We start from the raw sequence: 21,904 nt of genomic DNA, 5'->3' as shown, positions 1-21,904 counted from the left end.
ACAGGATGCCACAGGAGATCTGTTGTGGACAGAGGAAAAAGAAGTGGTGTGGAAGGTCCCATTTCAGCCAGACAGGAGTTTGTGGGGTGAGGGAGCAGAGTGGACTGGGAGGAATGCTCAAGTCTTCTTGCCACCTCCAGGCCTGGGACCCGTCACACTATCTAAACTGGTAACACCCCCTTCTATTTTTGCTTTCTTGTCAGCAGCAGTCATCACCGAGGTGCAGTGCATTTCCTTATCACTCTGCTGGGTTCCCTCCCCACCCCACACACCATTTACACGCGTGTGCATTAGTGTAGCAGCCCCACCAGGGCAAATTTGTGTCTGATTGTCCTTGGCTGCATTCCCAGTGCCCAGACATGCGCCCGGCACACAGCAGGCAGATCTTTGCTGGCCAAATGGATGCTTTTGCAGGCCCAATGAGAGGTTGCATTGACCAGGACGCACTTCCCCTCTTGAGTAGTTTATAGCTGAATGAAGGTGTTACAGAAATGGAGGAACTTCTATGATTTGTTTTTTTAAAGAGACTTATTGTCAAAAAAAAAAAAATTGTTGCTGCAAAAAAGAAAAAACTGAAACAAAACCAAACCCAATTCCTATAATTACACAACTCAGAGATAACCTCTGTTAACAATTTGGAGAGTTACTTTAAAAATGCAAAATGGAAATTGTGCCAAGTTTACTATAAAAAAAAATTTTTTTAATTTGGCTGCATCGGGTCTTAGTTGCAGCAGGGACACAGAATCTCCATTATGGCATGTGGGTGCACAGGTTTCTCTAGTTGGGGCTCATGGGCTTTAAAGCTCATGAGCACAGTAGTTGTGGCACATGGGCTTAGTTGCCCCTTGGCATGGGGGTTCCTAGTTCCCTGAACAGGGTTCAAATCTTTGTTCCCTGCGTGAGAAGGTGGATTCTTAATCACTAGACCATCAGGGAAGTCCCCGAGTTTACCATTTTGAAATCTGCTTTTCCCTTGTAACATTATGCATTCTTAGAACACAGTATTAATCTCATGCTATTCTGCTGTCTGGAGTTTGATAGTGTCATTATTTTTCTCTCTAATGGGTACTAGGCTGGGAGAAGGCAATGGCACCCCACTCCAGTATTCTTTCCTGGAAAATCCTATGGACGGAGGAGCCCTGTAGGCTGCAATCCATGGGGTGCCTAAGAGTCAGATACAACTGAGAGACTTCACTTTCACTTTTTCACTTTCATGCATTGGAGAAGGAAATGGAAACCCACTCCAGTGTTCTTGCCTGGAGAATCCCAGGGACGGGGGAGCCTGGTGGGCTGCCGTCTATGGGGTCGCACAGAGTCGGACACGACTGAAGTGACTTAGCAGCAGGCTGGGTGTGGTGGTCACACAGGAGAAATCTCAGGAAAGGTCTTAAACCTGACACCTGAGCTGAGTCCTAAAGGAGGAATAGGAGTCAGCCAGGTGAGAAAGCGGGTAAGGAGAGGTTCAGAGTGTGAATGAGCTGAGGTCTGTAGCAGACACAGCAGAGAGGGTGGGGGCCTCTAGCAACTGGGTGCTGCTGGAGCTTAAAGTTCAAGGTAAGGGCCAGGAGTGGCAGGCAATATAGGGGGGGAGACAGGCTGGTGATGAAGGGCCTCTGGTGCCCTGGTAAGGGCTTAGACTTTGCCCAGCAGGCAGCAGGGAGCCCTGCGGCTGTCAAGCCTGACCAGGTTTATATTCTGTGTTAACTGGACCCTCCAGAGGGTAAGGGTTGCCGGGGCGGGGCCGGGGGGGGGGGGGGGGGGGGGGGGGGGGTTGCCTAGCCAGAGTGGGTGGATCTGGCTCTTGACTCCGCTTCTCTCTCCCACTTCACTTTGCTTTGGTGGGGTGGGGAGAGAGGCATACCTTTTTTTGTTTGTTTGTTTTTGCCCTTCCTTCTTCTCTTTCTCTTGCCTGGAATGGATTCTGAGGTCTGCAATTCCTGTACTGGGGAAGTGCCAGCTCCAAATCCAAAACCAGAGGCAGTGTGGGTTCCAGTTCCGGAGCTCTTTTGGAGAAGGAGGAGGGAGGGCTGGATGTTCTTGGTGGAGGTTGTAGAAGGCAGCAGGGCCCCGCCCTCAAGTGTCCTGAGGCCATTTCTCTGTTCCTACGCAGTCTGACTCACACCTGTGAGTGTGCAGCTGGGAGAATTTACCTGTTAGTATTTTACTATTGTTAATAATTAATGTAGCTGCCCCACGCTTCTGGGGCACTTCATATTTTATAAAGCACTTTCCAGAACAAGTCCTCATTCTCTCTTCACTACGATTTCCGATTTCCGGAGCGAGGGCAAGGCATACATTTTGCAGTTGGGGGAACCGAGGCCGAGAGGTGCTGAGACTTGCTGAAAGTCGCCCAAGTGGCGAGTGTGCGAGTGGGGACAGTGTGACCGCTGAGCAGGCCCGAAGGTCACGTCTCTTTCCTCCTCGAGCAGGTGGACGAGCCCCCGGAGCCCGTGTACGCGAACGTAGAGAGGCAGCCTCCGGCCACATCGCCCCGCGCTTCCGCGGCCCCTCGCGGTGTGGGAGAGTCGGTGTGGGAGACACACACGGACGCGGGCACCGGGCGCCCCTACTACTACAACCCGGACACCGGCGTGACCACCTGGGAGTCGCCCTTCGAGGCTGCTGAGGGCGCCGCCAGCCCGGCCACGTCCCCGGCCTCGGTGGGCAGCCACGAGAGCCTCGAGACCGAGTGGGGCCAGTACTGGGATGAGGAGAGCCGCAGGGTGTTCTTCTACAACCCGCTGACGGGAGAGACGGCTTGGGAGGACGAGTTCGAGGACCAGCCGGAGGACGAGCAGGAGATGCAGCAGAGCCTGAGCCCCAGCAACCAGAGGGTGAGGGGCGGGGCCTCGCTCGAAGGGGGCGGGACCTTGTCCGGATGGGCGGGGCTGACTTTCAGGGCCTCTGACCCCGCCTCCAGCTCTGCACAGCCCCGGGGACTGAGAGGGAGGGGCCTTGGTCGTGGGTGGGTGGAGCTATCACTGAGGGCCTTTGACCCCGCCCCCCTCAGCTGGGGGGGAACTATGGTAGGGGGCGTGGCCTGGGCCTAAAGGGCGGGACGCCAGAAATTCTCCTGGCTCTGAGAATTTCTGGCTCTTCTGCTCCCTGCAGCCCCCGACCCCTGAGACGGACTACCCTGATTTGCTGACCAGTTACCCAGAGGAAGACTATTCCCCCGTGGGCTCCTTCAGTGAGCCCGGCCCCGCCTCTCCCTTTGCCACGCCCCCAGGCTGGTCTTGCCATGTGAGCCCAGATGGGCAGACGGTGTACACCAACAACATCACCGAAGAACAGGTAGGGGCAGCGGACAGATGGGCGCAGACAGTCGCGGGGTCGCTTCCCTTACCACTCGATAGTGAAGTTCCCTCACGGGCTCCATGCCAGTCCAAGACTGTATCTCCCACAGCCGCCCCTTTAAACTCCTTGGGGCGGTGTTGGGCTCTGGAGAGAAACTTTTGTTCCCCTATCCTGTGAACTAAGCGGCCTGACCATCCCTCTCCCCACAGTGGGTAAGGCTGGAGAACCAACATGGGAAGCCTTACTTCTACAATCCAGATGACACCTCCGTTCAGTGGGCCCTGCCCGAGGTAACCAACTGGGGAAAGGAGAGTGCCTGGGAGAGAGGTGGGGGCTCAATATGACAGTTTCTTTCTCCCCAGGTCCCAGTCCCTCTCCCTGCCCCTCGAAACAGCCACAAATCCAACCAGAACAGTGAGACCCCAGCCCAGGCCACCCCCCCAGAGGAGAAGGTAAGGGAGGGGGCATGTAGGACCTGGCAGGACCCCACAGAAAAATTGTGGTGTTTCTGGAGGTTCTGCAATTAGGTCTGGAGGCACATCTCCACCATAGGCCCAAGCACTACCCTGGGCTAAAGGAACCTGGGTTCTGGGTTGTCCCAGACTCAGAGCTGGACAAGGCTGGGGGCTGGAAGGATGTCTCTCCTGCTGCTGCGGCTTCTGTGGGAGCAGGCACCCCCCAACACCGGCCAGGTGCCAGCAGAGAGGGTTCAGTGGAGACTCAGGCCCAACCTGTGGGGAGCTGCTGGCTGAGAGGGAGAGTGGCTTCTCCCCTTAACTACCTCCTCCATCGCCCTCTTTCTCTAAGATCAAGACCCTGGACAAGGCAGGCGTGCTCCATCGCACCAAGATAGTGGACAAAGGAAAGCGGCTCCGGTGAGAGCTCAGCTCCCTCCAGACCCCAGGGTGGGCCTTAATGATGATGTTCACTGAGCACCTCCTATATGCCAAGCTCTTATTAACCCTTTATGAGGTCCTGCGAGGACCCTGAGGCACAGAGAGATGACTTGCCCAAAGCCCTTTGACTGCCAGGTGTTAGCCCTGGGAGTCCACCTCTCATGACTGGGTGCCCCAAGTTCTTAAACTCTGTGCCCTGATCCTGAGGGTGGAAGGGGGCGCCTCAACCCAGGACCAACCCAAGCCCTGCCACCACTGCCCCTACCCAGGAAGAAGCATTGGAGTGCCTCCTGGACAGTGCTGGAGGGTGGAATCCTGACTTTCTTCAAAGACTCGAAAAACTCAGCTGCTGGTGGCTTGGTAAGCCCCAGACCTCCAGAGCAGGGGCCACCCCATCTGCTCCTGACTCCTGAGGGGCTTTGCTTAATCAGGTTTGCTGAAGGCTAGGTCTGAGACTGTGGAATGTGAGGGTCCAGGGAGCTGGGCCTTGGCAGGGGCGATGAGAGCAGATCACCCCAGGACAAGCACATCCAGTCACGTCGGGTGTGGGAACCAGTCCTTGAGGATGGACAGCTCCAGCCTGGTGGGCAAGGAGACTGGAAACCAGATGCACCTGCTCGCAGAGATGGGACTGCACTCCTTTTTCCTTTCCTTTCCTTTCCTGAGTGGGCAGATAGCAAACAACCAGCCGGCCCCCGGGCTCCATGGTTCTAGGAACTCTTGGGTCTCTTGCCTCCAGGGCCATGACCCTCATTGTGCCTAGAGCCAAGGGAGCCTGGTGGATTGGAGCCAGGATACTGTGACAGGCCAGAGCTGAGCTGCGGGTGTCCTGAAACCCAACCCTTTTCCCCTTCTCCGCAGAGGCAGCCTTCCAAGCTCTCCATCCCTGAGTTCACGGTGGACCTGAAGGGGGCCTCTCTCACCTGGGCCCCCAAAGACAAATCCAGCAAGAAGAATGTGCTGGAGGTGAGTGGTGGGGGTAAGGAGAAGGAGGAGCAGCCTACTGATGGCTTGGGGCCCTGACTAAGCAAGCCCTGAGCAGGGGGACCCTGGCAGAGCTAAGGCTGGAATTCTCGGGGCTCAAAACCAAAGCTGTCCCCACCTTGGGGATCTGTCCACAGTATTTCCTGGCATCAGGCTTCTGCAGCTGCCTCTCCAGGAGCAGAGCTCCCTGGAGCCCTTTGTCCCCAAGTAGAGGTCCCTGGGGAATAACACTCATGTCTGGAAGGGCAGTCCTCATCCCACTGCTTTGGCCTGAGACAGACAGGAGATGCTGGGTCCCCCCTACTCAGACTGATAGGCTGGGACACCTCCTCTGGCTGGTTAGAACCCAGCTTCCAAATGGAAGTGAATAGACCAGGGCAGGGCAGTGGACACATTTCTCAGGCTCCCCCACAGGAAGAGAGGCCAGATGGGGCCCTAGGCCACACCCTTCACTGTCCATGTGTTGTCTTGTTTTTAAACTACTCTTGTCCTCACCTGGGCTTCTCCAGGCGGCACAGTGGTAAAGAATCTGCCTGCCAACGCAGGAGACGTAAGAAATGCGGAGTCGATCCCTGGATTGGGAAGATCCCCTAGAACAGGGAGTGGCAACCCACTCCAGCCAGCATTCTTGCCTGGAAAATTCCAGGGACAGAGGAGCCTGGTGGGCTACAGTCCATGGGGTCGCAAAGAGTCAAACATGACTGAGAAATTAAACAGGCAAGCACCCTCACCTCAATCTCCAAGTGTTTTGAGGCAGCTCACAATGAAAATGCATATAGGTGAGGTGGTAAAAGCTACTGAAAAGCCAGGAGCAGGAAAAACAAGTTAGAGGAAGAGGGCAGTGTGGAGTGGGATTAGGAAACAGGGGATATACAAATACTAAGGTTATTGTTGCTGAAAAAAAGTCAGCTCCTGGTCTCCTGGCAGCCAAAGTGAAGCATGACTCTCACTGGGTCAGGGGAGTGAGGGGGAAACCATTCTAGATTTTGAGGGAAATCAAAGCTTTTTCCTAACCCTTGGCTCTAGAAGAAATTTTTAGTGTGCAGCTCTATTCTAGTTTAGTAAGGGACTCTTGGGGTTGCTTCAGGTAACATTTGCTGAAAGCCAAAAAATGCATGACCTTCCATTTCAGCTCAGAAAAAGCAGTTCTGCAAGGAGCTTGAGTGTGTCGTTTAATGATGATTCACCCGGTTTCACTCAGTTTCAGAAGCAGAGTATCCACAGAGCAGGGGCTTCCCTGATGGCTCAGTGGCAAAGAATCTGCCTGCCAATGAAGGAAGCATGGGTTCTATCCCTGAGTCAGGAAGATCCCCTGGAGGAGGGCATGGCTACCCACTCCAGTATTCTTGCCTGGAGAATTCCATGGACAGAGAACCTGGCAGACTATAGTCCATGGGGTGTGACATGACTTAGGAACTAAACAACACCAATCCACAGAGCAGAGCTGGAAACCAGTTGTATCTCCTGAGCTCTGATCAGTAGGTCTGGAGCCTTCCCCAGACTCCACCGAGTAGAGCTCTGTGATCGACTAGCTATGTCTGTTGTGAACATCAGGTTGAGGTGGGACATCATATTTGAACTGGGGGGAAAGTCTTCAAACAGTGCTTTCTGAATGTCACCTCTCTGACTGGGTTTTTGATGAAAGTTTCAGAGTAGACGCTTCTGAGTTGTCTTTTCTGGCAAAGACCAGAAGGCAGATGGTGTTCTTGGAAGCGCCTCAAGCTGACAGGAAGGCTGACAGTCTGGAATGGAAATCCTGGAGTCCCCCGCTTCCCACTGGCTGGCAGTCATCTTTCCTCCACTCAGGGGTGGAAAGAAAGTGAAAGAGAAAGTCATTCAGTCGTGTCTGACTCTTTGTGACTCCATGGGTATACAGTCCATGGAATTCTCTAGGCCAGAATACTGGAGTGGGTAGCCTTTCCCTTCTCCAGGGGATCTTCCCAACCCAGGGATCGAACCCAAGTCTCCCTTATTGCAGGTAGATTCTTTACCAGCTGAGCCGAAAGGGAAGCCCAAGAATACTGGAGTGGGTAGCCTAACCCTTCTCCAGGGGATCTTCCCAATCCAGGAACTGAACCGGGGCCTCCTGCATTGCAGACAGATTCTTTACCAACTGAGCTATCAGGGAAGCCTGCCACCTGTAGGCAACTTCGGATTTTTCTCAAGCATGCATGCATGCTAAGTCACTTCAGTTGTGTCCAACTCTTTTTGACTCTATGGACTGTAGCCTATCAGGCTTCTCTGTCCATGGGATTCTTCAGGCAAGAATACTGGGCTGGGTTCCTGTGCCTTCCTCCACGGGATCTTCCCCACCCAGATATAGAACTCTTTCATCTCACCTGCATTAACAGGCAGGTTCTTTACCACTAGTGCCTCCTGGGAAGCTCTTTTTCAGGAGACCGCCCTAAATACTGTATCATCGAGGATGGCTGGTCTTCCTAGTTGTCCTACTGGCCCCTGACAATAGCTGGCTTGACAATAGCTGCCTGTGCATTCAACAGAATGGATGTCTTGTACATATATTGATATGTAACTAGACAGATTTGCCTTCCATATGAAACTCGAATGTGACCTGATTACCACTTTTGAGACAGCTGCTGAAAAGAATGGCAATTGTTTTAGAAGCATTGTTAGGCCATTCGTTCTCTGGAATAACAGATAGGGCCCCTGTCCGTTTAGATTAGAATGAGGTTGTGCTCTCTGCCCACTGAAGGTTCTCTGGTCTTTGCAGAGACGAGGATGGAGTAGAACATGCAGGTTTGTTTTGTTTTGCCTTTGAAAGCATTTTAAATTTCATTCAAGTCCAAGGTAAATAATTAGACAGCCAAAGCACTGCGCTGAGTCTGGAAGCTATAACCTGTCTGAGACAGCTTTATCTGTTTATTTATTTATTCAGCTGTGTTGAGTCGTAGTTACAGCACACAGGTTCTTCGTTGTGTTATATGGATCTTTCATTGCGGAGCATGGACTCTCTACTTGGGGTGCATGGGCTTAGTTGCTCTGCTGCATGGGGGATCTTCGTACCCAGACCAGGGATCCAATCAGCGTCTGCTGCATTGCAAGGCAGATTCTTAACTGGACCACCAGGGAAGACCCCCAGACAGTTTTTGCTGACTCTTATTCTCTCACAGGACCCAAAGGCAGGGCTGGTATCAGCTGCAGCAACCAACCATTCCCATCCACCTTGAAGGCTTGGTTCTCAGAGCCAGAGGCCGAGGAGAGATCCATCCAAGTTAGCCTTGTTCTTTGTAGACTTCGTTACAGAAACAGCAGTCAACTGATAAAGAACCCAGGTGGTTAATATCTGCTTGCAACTCAATAGTATAGAGTAGTGGCTTCAGGGCCTCCCACACGGAATTCCTTTCATTGATTTTTTGCTGGCTGTTGCTCTGGGTAGGCCTCCCATGGGGAGGCAGGAAGGGAAGGGAAGGCACACCAGATGGCTAAGCCATGCAGTTCTGCTGCACTCAGATCCTCGCTCCATCAGTCACTATGTGTGTCCACAAGGAAGTTGCTTAAACTCACTGAGCCTCAGTCTGCCCATCTGTAACACAGAGATGCTGTTACCTACTTCTTTAAGGAGGTGGAATACCTTGGCTTGGGGAGAGGACCTGGCTCTATTAGTCTTTGGGTTCCTGGAGACAGGAATAGATCACCTCTACCCCTGTATCCCCCTTGGGGCTTAGCCCTGGGGCAGACCCAGGAAACCAGAGATGACTGAGTGACTTGTGTCCCACCAGCTTCGGAGCCGAGATGGCTCAGAATACCTGATCCAGCACGACTCGGAGGCCATCATCAGCACCTGGCACAGTGCCATCGTCCAGGGCATCCAGGAGATGGTAGGCAGAGCTGGGGGCTGCCAGGGCTGGTGGGGAGGGGGTGGCCAGCCATTATGCAGGGCAGCTGTATCCACTGTGGGTGGGGCCCTCCACTTGGGTACTGGGAGCTCCATGACACTGGTGGGTAAGTAGTCCTCTCTGCAGACACAGATGGGCTGCTGAAGAAACAGCCTTTCTTAAGTAAGTGAATCCAGCCCCTGGGGTTGGCCCTACGAGATGCCTGTCCAGGTATCCTAGAGTAGTGACCCATTCCACACTGAGACAGGAGAAAAGTAAATACTCTGGTAAACAACCTCAGGCTGGAGAGAAAGGCTGAAACCAGAAGACATCATTTAAAAGGACTGAACTGATGGGTCTACTATTTTTTTAAGTTCAGTATATCAATTGCATAAGTAGAGATGGGGCAGGCCCACTCTGACAGCTCTTCACCTGGAAACAGCCTGGGGCTTTTTGATCCTTATTCCCTATTAAGGAAATAGGCAACACTGGATGCCCTGCTTGGTTATATTAATAATGGTAGGAATCCAGATCCAGAAAGGTGATGCTGGTGAAGTGGTTGGCAGTGCTCTGGTCCCAGCTCACACTGAGAAATTTAACTGGGAGCCACGTATTGCGAAATGCTGACCCAGTGGAGTGTGTACAGAAGAGCTAAGGAAAATGATGGTGAAGGGGACCAGGAACCAGGAAGTGGTAGGAGTAGTCAGGATGAGAAAACGTGGGGGAGAACAGGATGCCTGACTCCAACACCTGGAGGGCTCCATGCAGCTAACGGGGGTGGGGGGGTGGTGGTGCATGGGTTCCCTGATGGAAGAAAAGCTGAGTTGACCTGGATAAGGGAACAGAGAATTCTCTGCCTGGGGGTCTTCAGTCCAGGCCTGCTGGGAGGGCATTTCAGTCCCTCACCCTATCCCAGAAGGATCCCTCCGCCCCGCCCCCCCCCCCAGTTGGCCCCAAGCTCTGCCTCTCTGAGACTGCGTGATTCTAGTCCGCAGACCTGCCTCCCGAGGAGGAAAGTGAGAACAGCGTGAACTTTGGGTCCAGTGAGCGCCTAGGAAGCTGGCGGGAGGACGAGCCACGGCCTGGTGCAGGTGTGCTTGGGTGGGGGTGAGGCGGGTGGAGGCGGATGGCAGACACCCTTAGGGGAGCGGTGACCACCGGGCAGGGGCCGCCGGGCCCACCAACTGTGGTGCCAACGACTGACCCAGCCCTCGCGTTCCCATTGGCGTTGGGCAGCACCGCCCACCCCCGGGCCCGGAGGTCTGGAGGGTGACATCAGCAAGGTCCGGCAGAAGCTCCTCAAGTTCCTGCTGAGGCGGCCCACGCTGCAGTCGCTGCGGGAGAAGGGCTACATCAAAGGTACCCGAGGGACCCGGAGAGCGGGGCGCCAGTGGCCCAGGGGCCAGGCGGCGCTGACGAGCCTCTCCCCCAGACCAGGTGTTCGGCTGTCCGCTGGCCGAGCTGTGTGAGCGCGAGAAGAGCTCAGTGCCGCGCTTCGTGCAGCAGAGCATCCGCGCCGTTGAGGCCCGGGGTATGTAACCGCACCGGCCGGGCATTCCCGAGCCTGAAGGCCTCCTTCCAGAACCCCAGACGGAGACCTCCAGGGAGGGGGTGGGGCGCAGGGTCGAGGGGGAAAGAACGAGAGCTTCCGAGCAGGAATCAGAGCAAGGGCTTTAGCGCCAGGCCACTGAACCCGGGGTCAGCGCCTCCCTCCGCTCCAGGGCTGGACATCGACGGTCTGTACCGCATCAGTGGGAACCTGGCCACCATCCAGAAGCTGCGCTATAAGGTGGACCACGGTGAGGCCCGCCCCCTGGCCCTGCCCCAGGCCTGCAGGCGCTTGAAGGAACGAGCTGACCTTTTCTTCCTTCCCCCCCTACCCCCTCGACCCCCCGCCGCAGATGAACGTCTGGATCTGGAAGACGGGCACTGGGAGGACGTTCATGTTATCACCGGCGCCCTGAAGCTCTTCTTTCGAGAGCTGCCCGAGCCCCTCTTCCCCTTCTCACACTTCCGCCAGTTCCTCGCGGCAATCAGTGAGTGCCTGGGGGAGGTGGGGCGGATAGGGTACGGTGGGGCTGGTCTGCCTCACGCACGCTCCTGCGGCGACCAGGCCTCCCCGCCAAATACCGAAGTCAGCCCCGTCTGTTTCCCCCCTCTCCTCCCTCTGACCCGACCCTTGCTCAGAGCTACAGGATCCGGCCAAGCGTTTCCGCTGTGTGCGGGACCTGGTGCGCTCGCTGCCCGTCCCTAATCACGACACGCTGCGGGTGCTCTTCCAGCACCTGTGCCGGTGAGTGCGGGGAGCTGCGCGGGAATGGGGAGGCGGCCCGAAGGGACCCCACCCCTCTCCCCCCAGCTCTGGGCATTGATTCCAACCTTCCAACCCCGCTGCAGGGTGATCGAGCACGGAGAACGGAACCGCATGTCAGTGCAGAACGTGGCCATAGTCTTCGGGCCCACGCTGCTGCGGCCCGAGACGGAGGAAGCCAGCATGCCCATGACCATGGTGTTCCAGAATCAGGTGGTGGAGCTCATCCTGCAGCAGTGCTCGGACATCTTCCTGCCGCACTGACTGCGAGCCCCCAGCCCCACCCCAGCTGCTGGGCCTGGGAGTGGGGGCGGCGACAGTGGTCCTGCATGGGCAGCTGGAGGCCGCACGGCTAGACTGTTAATCTCTGGCTGAGACCTCCGCCTCGCTCCAGACCGTAGGCGGCTGCGAGTTCTGCAGCCCCTCGGTTCTGAGGGCATGGTGACCCCTGGTGGGCAGTTCTTAAACTGTGGGGGTTCCCCACCCCCACACCCCACCCCCGGAGTTGGCCTGTTCGGAGGTTAATTGGGGTCTGTTCTTTACCACAGCGCCACCTACTGGGCACGTGCGAGGATGCAGGGTGGGGGCGAGTTTTCTGGGACAGCTGCTGATGCGGGCGGGGATGTGGCCGAGGGCGTTTCGTCAGGCCTGCACCTGGTGGAGGCCTTCACGGCAACCCTGCGGGTCCCCGGCCCTGTGCGTGGCATCATGAAGCAGCAAGTGACAGCTTCCCTGCTGCGGAAACAGGACTGATCCAGTGGGCTGCTGAACTTGCTTTTCCCCAGGCCTCTGGGCTGAAGCTCCTGCCAGGCCCAGCCACTGGCTGCCTGTGCACCATTTTCATCCACTTTCCCAGTTGGAGTTCTGGGTCTCTGCACTCCCTTGATCCACTTTGTGCTCTGTGCAAGGGTTCTTCCTGGTCACTAAGTGTGTACTCTGCACCTGCCACTTGACACACCATTTCTACTCACAATCCCATTTGACAGATGAGGAAACTGAGGCTTACAGAGGCCAAGTGACTTGTTCTGGGTCTGGTGGGTGATTGGACTCCCCAGCTCGGCCTTCTGTCACACCAGAGCACAGCCTCCTGTGAAGGTGCCATCAGTTCTTTCAGCTCCCCAGCTCCCTGCAACAGCATGGCCTTTTGGGTAAAGCAGTGAAACTAAGCTGGTGGGTTCTGTCTGAGGAGGTCCCTGAGGGCAGAGAGGGAGTCTGTGCAGCTGTTCTTCTCTGGAGGAGGAATAATAGCACTGGCAGGAGTTATCTTAACCCCTCTCAGTGCCCTTGCTGTTATGTGTACCTCCCTGGTGCCCACCTTGCTGTGAAGAACTGGGAAAGAGACCTGCAGGGTAGGGGGAAGGCAGGCATGACCTCAGGAAAGGAAGTGTGAACCCGACCCTGGCGTCATCAGGCCCCCTTTCCCTTCTTAGACACAAACCACCTCAGTTTATGGGTCTCGGCCTCCTTCCCCCACCCACCCGTTCATGCGTTCAAACAACAGAAGCTATATTTATTGACATTTGTACCACGCCAAGCATCTTACTTGGATTATCTCACTTGTTTCTCGCAGCCAATATTTATTATCTGCTTTTCTGTGCCCGGCACCGTGCTCTGGGGCAGGGGTACCACACACTGCCTCCCTGGTGGAGCTTCTGGCCTGGTGGGTGGGACCGACCCAAGCCCACCCCTGATGCCAGCAGGCCTGGGGCAAGAGTACAAATGAAGGCTTCATACCATACGTCAACATGTTGTAAAGTTGTAAATCAAGCTGAACCGATAAAATGTGTTCTATTCTCCTACTTTGTTGTTTAATTTTTTAAAAAATTTCTCCTACTTTGTCATTGTTATTATTTAATTATTTATTTTAGCCGTTGTGGATCTTCCTTGCTGTGCTCGGGCTTTCTGTAGTTGCGGAGACTGGGGCCTACTCTCTAGTGGCGATGCACAGGCTTCTCATTGCAGTGTCTGCTCTTGCGGCCGAGCACAGGCTCTACAGCATGCCGACTCAGTAGCTGTGGGCCCCGGGCTTAGTTGCCCTATGACATCTTCCCAGACCAGGGATCGAACCCATGTCCCTGCATTGGCAGGTGTTTTCTTAACCACTGGACCGCCAGGGATGTTGTAATTCTCCCACTCTGACAAATATGCTTTTACGATGACCTGGAAAGCCAGGTTCTAACGTTAACTTCTTTGGCTCTGCTCTCAACCCAGCCCCACCCCTAATCTTCCCACCCTCAGGGCATCCTGGCCCAAGGAGAGGGACACACGTGGGCCTTCCAACCACGAGTGCAAATTGCTGTCCCTGGTCGCCCCACACAGTCCACCCTCTGAGGGAAGGGACATGGGGTCCCACACGTCAGGAGCATGGTCTAAAGGGATGGGCCTGGGCTCTAAGGGGACCCCACAGAGTCCTCATTCTGGGGACTCTCATTCAGAGAATGTCCAGAGTTGTTGTTCAGTTGCCAAGTCGTGTCCAACTCTGCAACCCCATGGACTGCAGCATGCCAGTCTTTGCTGTCCCACACCATCTCCCAGAGTTTGCCCAAGTTCATGTCCACTGAATCTGTGATGCCATCCCACCATCTCATCTTTTCTTACCCCTTTCTCCTCCTACCCTCTGTCCTTCCCAGCATCAGTATCTTTTCCAGCGAGTTGGCTATTTGCATCAGGTAACCAAAGTATTGGAATGTCAGCTTCAGCATTAGTCCTTCCAATGAGTATTCAGGGTTGACTTCCTTTAAGATTGACTGGTTGATCTTGCTGTCCAAGGGACTCTCAGGAGTCTTTTCCAGTACCACAGTAGAACCTTCTAAAGTGAGACTCATGGCAGGGCAGGGACCCCCTCTCACAGGTCTAAGGGCAGAACTAGATGGATATTAAACAGCCAGCTACTTGGCTAACCATGTGTGTATGGTAGCTGGGAAAAGTGCAGGGTGCTCTGAAGGTGTGTCACTGGGGTGTGACTGTCCCCCAGGGGCCCAAGATGCCTCTGCGGAAGTCATATTTGAGCCAAGCACTAGAGAACGAAGAGGAGTCAACAGGGTGAGGAAGTAAGGGAAGGGGTGTCTAGTCAGAGGAAACGGCATGAGCAAAAGCTCTGAAGCAGGGAGGCTTGTGGGGAGAACAAAATCTGAGCGAAGACCATGGTGACTGAAGCCCGCGAAGCCAGTGGGCATGGGTGGGAGGTGAGACTGGAGAGGCCAGCAGAGGGCAGAGTGCTCAGGGCCTTGGGACCGCGATGAAGGGGGGCCTGTGGCAGGACAGTGGCAGGAGGATCCTGGGGCAGGAAGGTCTTGGGAAATGCCAGCGCCCCACCCCAGCCCACCCCAGGTTTTTGACCCTGCCAAGAGTTTGGTGGGTGTTCAGTAATATAGTCACAGACACGGACGTCCCAAAATCATCACATTCTATCACCAGGCGGAGCTTCAGAAAGCACCTACTGTGGGGACTTCCCTGGTGGTCCAGTGGTTAAGACTTCAAGCTACCAATGCAGGAGGCCTGGGTTCCATCCTTAGTCAGGGAACTAAGTCCTGAGTACTGTAACTAAAAGATCCTGCAGGCTGCAACTAAGACTCGGTGCCAAATAAATTAATATTTTTAAAAAGAAAGAGAAAGCAGGAAAGAAATTACCTACTACCAATGAGCAAGCTCCTGGAGAGATGTCATAACTTATCTGAGGTCACAGGGCAGGTTGGTTGCAGAGCTTATTGTATGCGGTCTGAGCATCTACTGTGAGCCCACCAGAAGTCTAAAGAAGTGAAGTTGCTCAGTCGTGTCCAACTCTTTGGGATCCCATGGACTGTAGCCTACCAGGCTCCTCCATCCATGGGATTTTCCAGGCAAGAATACTGGAGTGGTTTGCCATCTCCTTCTCCAGGGGAATCTCCCGACCCAGGGATCGAACCCGGGTCTCCCACATTGTAGGCAGATGCTTTACCGTCTGAGCCACAAGGGAGGCCCTTCCTCAGTCATAAACCCTCCACTGCAAGCTAGAAGGTGTATAGTGAATACATTTGAGATGAGTTGGATTTTGTCTGAAGACACATAGATACATAGAAATAGTATCTGCTATCTTGAAGTGCCATCTGGTTGGGGGGCAGACAAAAATAATTGGGGGTAGCACAGCTGATAAGGGCTGTCACAGGGGGCCCCCTCCCTGTCTCTCTCTCCCTCTCAGCAGAAGCCCCAGGTCCTCCAACAGCCGGGCGTCTGCCCTGATGCTGCCCTAGAAACAGCCTCTGGTGCCTGTCTGGATGCTAAGTCCGGTGGTCATGCCCAGCCCTCATGTGAGTGGACTTCTGAACTGCCTGTCATCCTAGAGACACAGCATCCTTCGCTCGCAGCAACAAGAGTCTTGGCCCAGCCTGTAGATGTCCCTGGCCCACTGCTCTCTCCCTCCACTCCCCCTGACGACCCTCATCCGATCCACTCCGGGGACTCAGTCACCAAGACAGCACGTGCGTCACCCAGATCTCTGCCAGCAGCCCAAACAGCTCTTTTCGGAGTTCCAAGTGCAAATGTCCACCCACATGGGTGGCTGCCAGGCACCCCAAGTGCAGCCTGCCTGCAACAAAACTGAAACCAGCCCCTCCCCCCTTTTCAGGGCACAGCACCTCCAAGCACCCGAGGCGCCTCTCCCACCACAACCAGTCAGCCACCAAGTCCCTATCTTCTTCCTCCTAAGTGTTTCCCAGCTCAGCCTCTCCCACCTCCACTCAGCCTCTCATCTGGATGGGCTCCTTCCCTCCCTGTTCCATCCTCCCCTTAGCAGCCATTTGACCAAGACCCCTGAGGCCCTTCCCAGCCACACCCCCCATCTCTGCACACCTCTGTGCCCATGGGTGTGGCTCCCAGCCCACTCCAGAATGTTCCTTGCCTCCCTGCCTTTGGGCCCACAGTCTTCCGTCTTCCTCCCCTTCCCCTGGCCTCCTCTTCCTCCTCCCAGCCTCAGCTCACACTTGCCCCCAGATCTCAGATCTCTTCTCGTAGCAGACAGGCCTTTCTCTCTCATCACACTTGCCTCCCCGTGATGTAACTGTGCCTCCATGTCCTTGTTGTCACCACTAGGCTACGGGCTACATGTCTTCAAGATCCATCCATGTAGCTCATGGCCACATGGGCTACATCAGTCACTCTTAAGACCAAATAACATTCCACTGTACGGATTTTGTTTTTGTTCAGTTGCTAGGTCACGTCCAACTCTTTGAGACCCTATGGACTGCAGCACTCCAGGCTTCCCTGTCCTTCACCATCTCCTGGAGTTTGCTCAAACTCACATCCATTGAATTGATGATGCTATCCAACCAGCTCATCCTCTGTTGTCCTTCCCACCATCAGGGTCTTTTCCAATGAATTGGCTTTTCACATCAAGTGGCCAAAATGTTGGAGTTTCAGCAACAGTCCTTCCAATGAATATTCAGTGTTGATTTCCTTTAGGATTGACTGGTTTGATCTCTTTGCAGTCCAAGGGACTCTCAAGAGTCTTCTCCAACACCACAGTTCAAAAGCTCAGCCTTCTTTATGGTCCAACTCTCACATCCGTACATGACTACTGAAAAAACCATATATGTGACATTTTTTTTCATCCATTCACTAATTGATGAACATTTGGATTGTTTCAAAGCTAGTGGAGGTGATGGAATTCCAGCTGAGCTATTTCAAATCCTGAAAGATGATGCTGTGAAAGTGCTGCACTCAATATGCCAGCAAATTTGGAAAACTCAGCAGTGGCCACAGGACTGGAAAAGGTCAGTTTTCATTCCAATCCCAAAGAAAGGCCGTGCCAAAGAATGCTCAAACTACTGCACAATTGCACTCATCTCACATGCTAGTAAAGTAATGCTCAAAATTCTCCAAGCCAGGCTTCAGCAATACGTGAACCACGAACTTTCTGATGTTCAAGCTGGTTTTAGAAAAGGCAGAGGAACCAGAGATCAAATTGCCAACATCCGCTGGATCATCGAAAAGCAAGAGAGTTCCAGAAAAACATCTATTTCTGCTTTATTGACTATGCCAAAGCCTTTGACTGTGTGGATCACAATCAACTGTGGAAAATTCTGAAAGAGATGGGAATACCAGACCACCTGACCTGCCTCTTGAGAAACCTGTATGCAGGTCAGGAAGCAACAGTTTGAACTGGACATGGAACAACAGACTGGTTCCAAATAGGGAAAGGAGTACGTCAAGGCTGTATATTGTCACCCTGCTTATTTAACTTATATGCAGAGTACATCATGAGAAATGCTGGACTGGAAGAAACACAAGCTGGAATCAAGATTGCTGGGAGAGATATCAATAACCTCAGATATGCAGATGACATCACCCTTATGGCAGAAAGTGAAGAGGAACTAAAAAGCCTCTTGATGAGAGTGAAAGAGGAGAGTGAAAAGTTGGCTTAAAGTTCAACATTCAGAAAACTAAGATCATGGCATCTGGTCCCATCACTTCTTGGGAAATAGATGGGGAAACAGTGGAAACAGTGTCAGACTTTGTTTTTTGGGGCTCCAAAATCACTGCAGATGGTGATTGCAGCCATGAAATTAAAAGACGCTTACTCCTTGGAAGGAAAGTTATGACCAACCTAGATAGCATATTGAAAAGCAGGGACATTACTTTGCCGCCTAAGGTCCATCTAGCCAAGGCTATGGTTTTTCCTGTGGTCATGTATGGATGTGAGTTGGACTGTGAAGAAAGCTGAGCGCCAAAGAATTGATGCTTTTGAACTGTGGTGTTGGAGTAGACTCTTGAGAGTCCCTTGGACTGCAAGGAGATCCAACCAATCCATTCTGAAGGAGATCAGCCCTGGGATTTCTTTGGAAGGAATGATGCTAAAGCTGAAACTCCAGTACTTTGGACACCTCATGAGAAGAGTTGACTCATTGGAAAAGACTCTGATACTGGGAGGGATTGGGGGCAGGAGGAGAAGGGGACAACTGAGGATGAGATGGCTGGATGGCATCATGGACTCGATGGACGTGAGTCTTTATGAACTCCGGGAGTTGGTGATGGACAGGGAGGCCTGGTGTGCTGCGATTCATGGGGTCGCAAAGAGTTGGACATGATTGAGCGACTGAGCGACTGAGCACCTGAACTGATGAATAATACTGCTGTGAACATTCAGGCATGAGCTTCTAATGTGGAAATACTGTCTTAGTCAGCTTGGGCTTCTATAACAAAATAACATAGACTGGGTAGCTTCAACAACAGAAATCATTTGTCTCAGTTCTAGAGACTGGAATTCTGAGATCAGGGTGCCAGCACAGTGGGGTTGTGGTGAGGGCTCTCTTTCTGGCTTGCAGATGGCTGCCTTCTTGCTGTGTCCTTATACAGCAGAGAGAGGGAGAGGGAGGCAGAGAGAGAAAAAGTTCATCTCTTCCTCTTCGCTTTTTTTTGAGTCAAAAAATTTAAAAATCAAAAGTAAAAAATATTCATTCATTTATCAAATATTTTGAGCAGTAAACTTAACAATAGTCCAGCACTGACTACCACTGGCCAGTTTCATCTACAAGGGAAAGTGAATACAAAGTCTTGAGAATTCATTCTGGTTCTCTTCTGCTGCACTGTGAAATGGGAACCAGCCAAATCACTATAATGCCTCACTCAATATCCTTAAAAACTTACATTGCATTATTTGAAAACATAATTTATTTCAGCTTCAGTTTTATGAATTTATCTATAACAAGAATCAACCAATTAATTATAGTGCCTGTGATTCAATTTAAAAGTTATAATCAAGCTTTTTGTGGCATAGTTCTATAGTGAAGAAAAATTGATGCATTTTAGGGCCAAATTTGGCTTCCCAGATAGCTCAGTTGGTAAAAGAATCCGCCTCCAATGCAGGAGACCCTGGTTCGATTCCTAAGTTAGGAAGATCCACTGGAGAAGGGATAGGCTACCTACTCCAGTATTCTTGGGCTTCCCTGGTGGCTCAGATGGTAAAAAATCCACCTGCAATGTGGGAGACCTGGATTCAATCCATAGGTTGGGAAGATCCCCTGGAGGAGGGCATGGCAACCCACTCCACTGTTCTTTGCCTGGAGACCCCCCCATGGATGGAGGAGCCTGGTGGGCTACAGTTCATAGGGTCACAGAGAGTGGGACACAGCTGAGCACAGCACAGGGCCAAATTTATCAGTTTGTTTATTTTAAAAATGATTCTGGTAATGGCTTTCTTTTTTAAATTATTTTATATTGGATTCTAGTTGATTCACGATGTTGGGTTAGTTTCAAGTGTGCTCATCTCTTCCTCTTCTTATAAATACCCTAATCCCACCCTGAGGCCCCACCTTCATGATCTCATCTAACCTAATTACCTCTCAAAGGCCCCGCCTCCAAACACCGTCACATTGGGTGTTAACACTTCAACACATGACTTACGGAGGGACACAGTCAGTTCATAGGAATATGTCTCACTCTCTTCCATATATACTTAGGAGTGGAATTGCTAGTTCATACAGTAACTATGTTTAGCTTTTTGAGGAACTGTCAAACTACAGTTTTGGTCAAACTCTGTTTTTCTCCACTGATTGCATCATTGTACATTCCCAACCTGCAACGTGGGAGGTTTCTGTTCTCTATTGCCTGCTGTGACATCTGTTTGAGGCCTTCATTCTCCCCAGCCCCCTGCCCCCACTCTCTCTCTCTCAACAGGCAACCTCGCTATGCCGCAGAAAATATGGGAACCCTTGTACATCCCACCATCAAGCTCGGAGCTCCCTCACCACAAGCCCCCTCACCTCCTTGTCCCTGATACCTCAGAGCAGACCTCTCTCCAGGGTGCAGCTCATCTCTTGCCTTTGTTTCAGAAAGTATCCCTGATCACTGGCCATTTCCTCTCTTCTGCTTTTAATTGCTGTCGCTGGTTGAGTTCTGCAGGATACAGAGAGAAGCCTGTAGGCAGTTAACTAGGGGGCGTTCAAGGATTGTGTGGGATGGACCAAGGAAAAAGAGCTGGGCCAAGGGAAAAGCTGAACTGTGATGGAGGCCCATCTCAGGCCTCAGCCAGCCCCTCAGGAAACTCTGAGGCTGGGGCATGCTAAGTATGGCCCCACATTGTGGCAATGAGGCCAGGACTGTAAAAGGCCTTATCTACCAGTCATTGGATCAAGGCTGCTTTGGACAATTGGGGGAGGGAGGGCTGGCGGTGGGGTGCATGAATTTGAGCAAAGAGGCTCTCTATAGCCCAGGGCTCGTCCAGAAGAGAGGCTCAGATGAGAGCTCTCAGCTGCCAACCTTCCTGAAGCTGGGGCAATTAGTGCTTCAGTCCTGGAGGGGCACATGGGTGGTACCCAGGGCGACCACCACAACATCCAGCTGGCTCCTTCCTCTCACCATTTGCAGCCCTTGCTCACTCTTCCAGGCTTCCCTGGTGGCTCAGAAGGTAAAGAATCTGCCTGCAAGGCCAGAGACCTGGGTTCGATCCCTGGGTTGGGATGATCCCCTGGAGAAGGGAATGGTAATCCACTCCAGTATTCTTGCCTGGAGAATCCCATGGACAGAGGAGCCTGCAGGGCTAGAGTCCTTGGGGTCACGAGGAGTCAGAGTGGTCTGAGTGCAGTTCTGTTCTCCCCTTCTTCAGTCATCTTTTTGCATTCTGCTTAGGCAACCCTTCCTCAGGCAGCTCCTCTGAATGCCCAGCTCAGTCAATTTTCTTGGTTATATACCACTGGAGACCCATGTGCCTCTCTTATCTCAGCTTGGCATTTTACAATCATATATCATGATTATTTATTGTTATCTATGCCCAGTAGCACTAGTGGTAAAGAACCCGCCTGCCAGTACAGGAGATAAAAAGAGAGGCAGCTTCGATCCCTGGGTTGGGAAGATCCCCTGGACGGGGGCATGGCAACCCACTCCAGTACTCTTGCCTGGAGAATCCCTTGGACAGAGGAACCTTGCAGGGCTAGAGTCCATAGGGTCACAAAAGAGTTGGACGTGACTTAGAGACTTCACACGCATCCCCTGCCATGATACTGTAAGCCCCAGGAGGGTGAGGACTCTGTTGTTGCTCACCCAAGTATGCCTGGCACCTAGCATAGTGCCTGGCATGTGATAGGTATTCAGTAGATACTCATTAATGAACCAACACATGAAAAGGTAGAAAGTCAGAGTTCAAGACCCAGCTCTGCCTTTTCCCATCAAGGGACCCTGGCCAGGTTGTACAGCTGCATGTGCTCCTATGGATGGTTAGGACATTCACACTGACCTTGGAGAGTTCTTATGATTATAAAATGAGACAGGTGCAACTCACATGGCCCAGAAACTGATGCAGAAACATCGTGAGGTCCTGCTAATCTTCCTCCCTCAGACCCAAGGAGAGTCCTGGGTCCTGGGGCAAGACAGTCTCTACGATGGGACCCATGGAAGCGTCCTGGAGGAGCCCCCAGGGTGCAGCCATGGAGCAGGACAGCACACTGGGCTATGGCTGTTTTGCTTCCTGGCGGTCCAGAGCAGCCTTTTCTTTAAGACTGAGCCGCAGGAATGTATTCGCGATACCCAGGAGGATACCAGCATTCTGCAGAAACGTTTTCATAGAGGCTTATTATTGTGTTACGCATGTAAGCAGCGTCTGTCAGTGGATA

The 21,904-nt window shown here is 52.8% G+C and overlaps 1 protein-coding gene across 6 annotated transcripts in view; it reads left to right on the top strand.

Annotated features, from left to right (window-relative positions):
• The window catches only part of ARHGAP27 (Rho GTPase activating protein 27), a 36,980-nt gene extending 23,857 nt beyond the window's left edge, over positions 1-13,123 (top strand). For 2 of the 6 annotated variants that reach the window (XM_027974394.2, XM_042256120.1), the window contains 15 exons: positions 2,430-2,834; positions 3,112-3,294; positions 3,507-3,587; positions 3,660-3,749; positions 4,105-4,172; positions 4,463-4,553; positions 5,055-5,159; positions 8,918-9,016; positions 10,002-10,104; positions 10,250-10,372; positions 10,446-10,544; positions 10,735-10,812; positions 10,915-11,049; positions 11,201-11,306; positions 11,411-13,123. In XM_027974394.2, the coding sequence (XP_027830195.2) occupies positions 2,430-2,834; positions 3,112-3,294; positions 3,507-3,587; positions 3,660-3,749; positions 4,105-4,172; positions 4,463-4,553; positions 5,055-5,159; positions 8,918-9,016; positions 10,002-10,104; positions 10,250-10,372; positions 10,446-10,544; positions 10,735-10,812; positions 10,915-11,049; positions 11,201-11,306; positions 11,411-11,588 (1,944 nt within the window). In that variant the 3' untranslated portion in view covers positions 11,589-13,123. Of the gene's footprint in view, positions 1-2,245; positions 2,327-2,426; positions 2,835-3,111; positions 3,295-3,506; positions 3,588-3,659; positions 3,750-3,874; positions 3,959-4,001; positions 4,005-4,104; positions 4,173-4,462; positions 4,554-5,054; positions 5,160-8,917; positions 9,017-10,001; positions 10,105-10,249; positions 10,373-10,445; positions 10,545-10,734; positions 10,813-10,914; positions 11,050-11,200; positions 11,307-11,410 lie in introns of those variants that run through there. The other 4 variants (XM_042256118.1, XM_042256119.1, XM_042256122.1 and 1 more) reach the window with 3 other exon arrangements.
• Positions 13,124-21,904: the final 8,781 nt, after the last annotated feature.

This window comes from Ovis aries, chromosome 11 (assembly GCF_016772045.2).
Source record: "Ovis aries strain OAR_USU_Benz2616 breed Rambouillet chromosome 11, ARS-UI_Ramb_v3.0, whole genome shotgun sequence".
NCBI lineage: Eukaryota > Metazoa > Chordata > Mammalia > Artiodactyla > Bovidae > Ovis > Ovis aries.
This window is presented reverse-complemented; position numbering and strand designations above follow the sequence as displayed.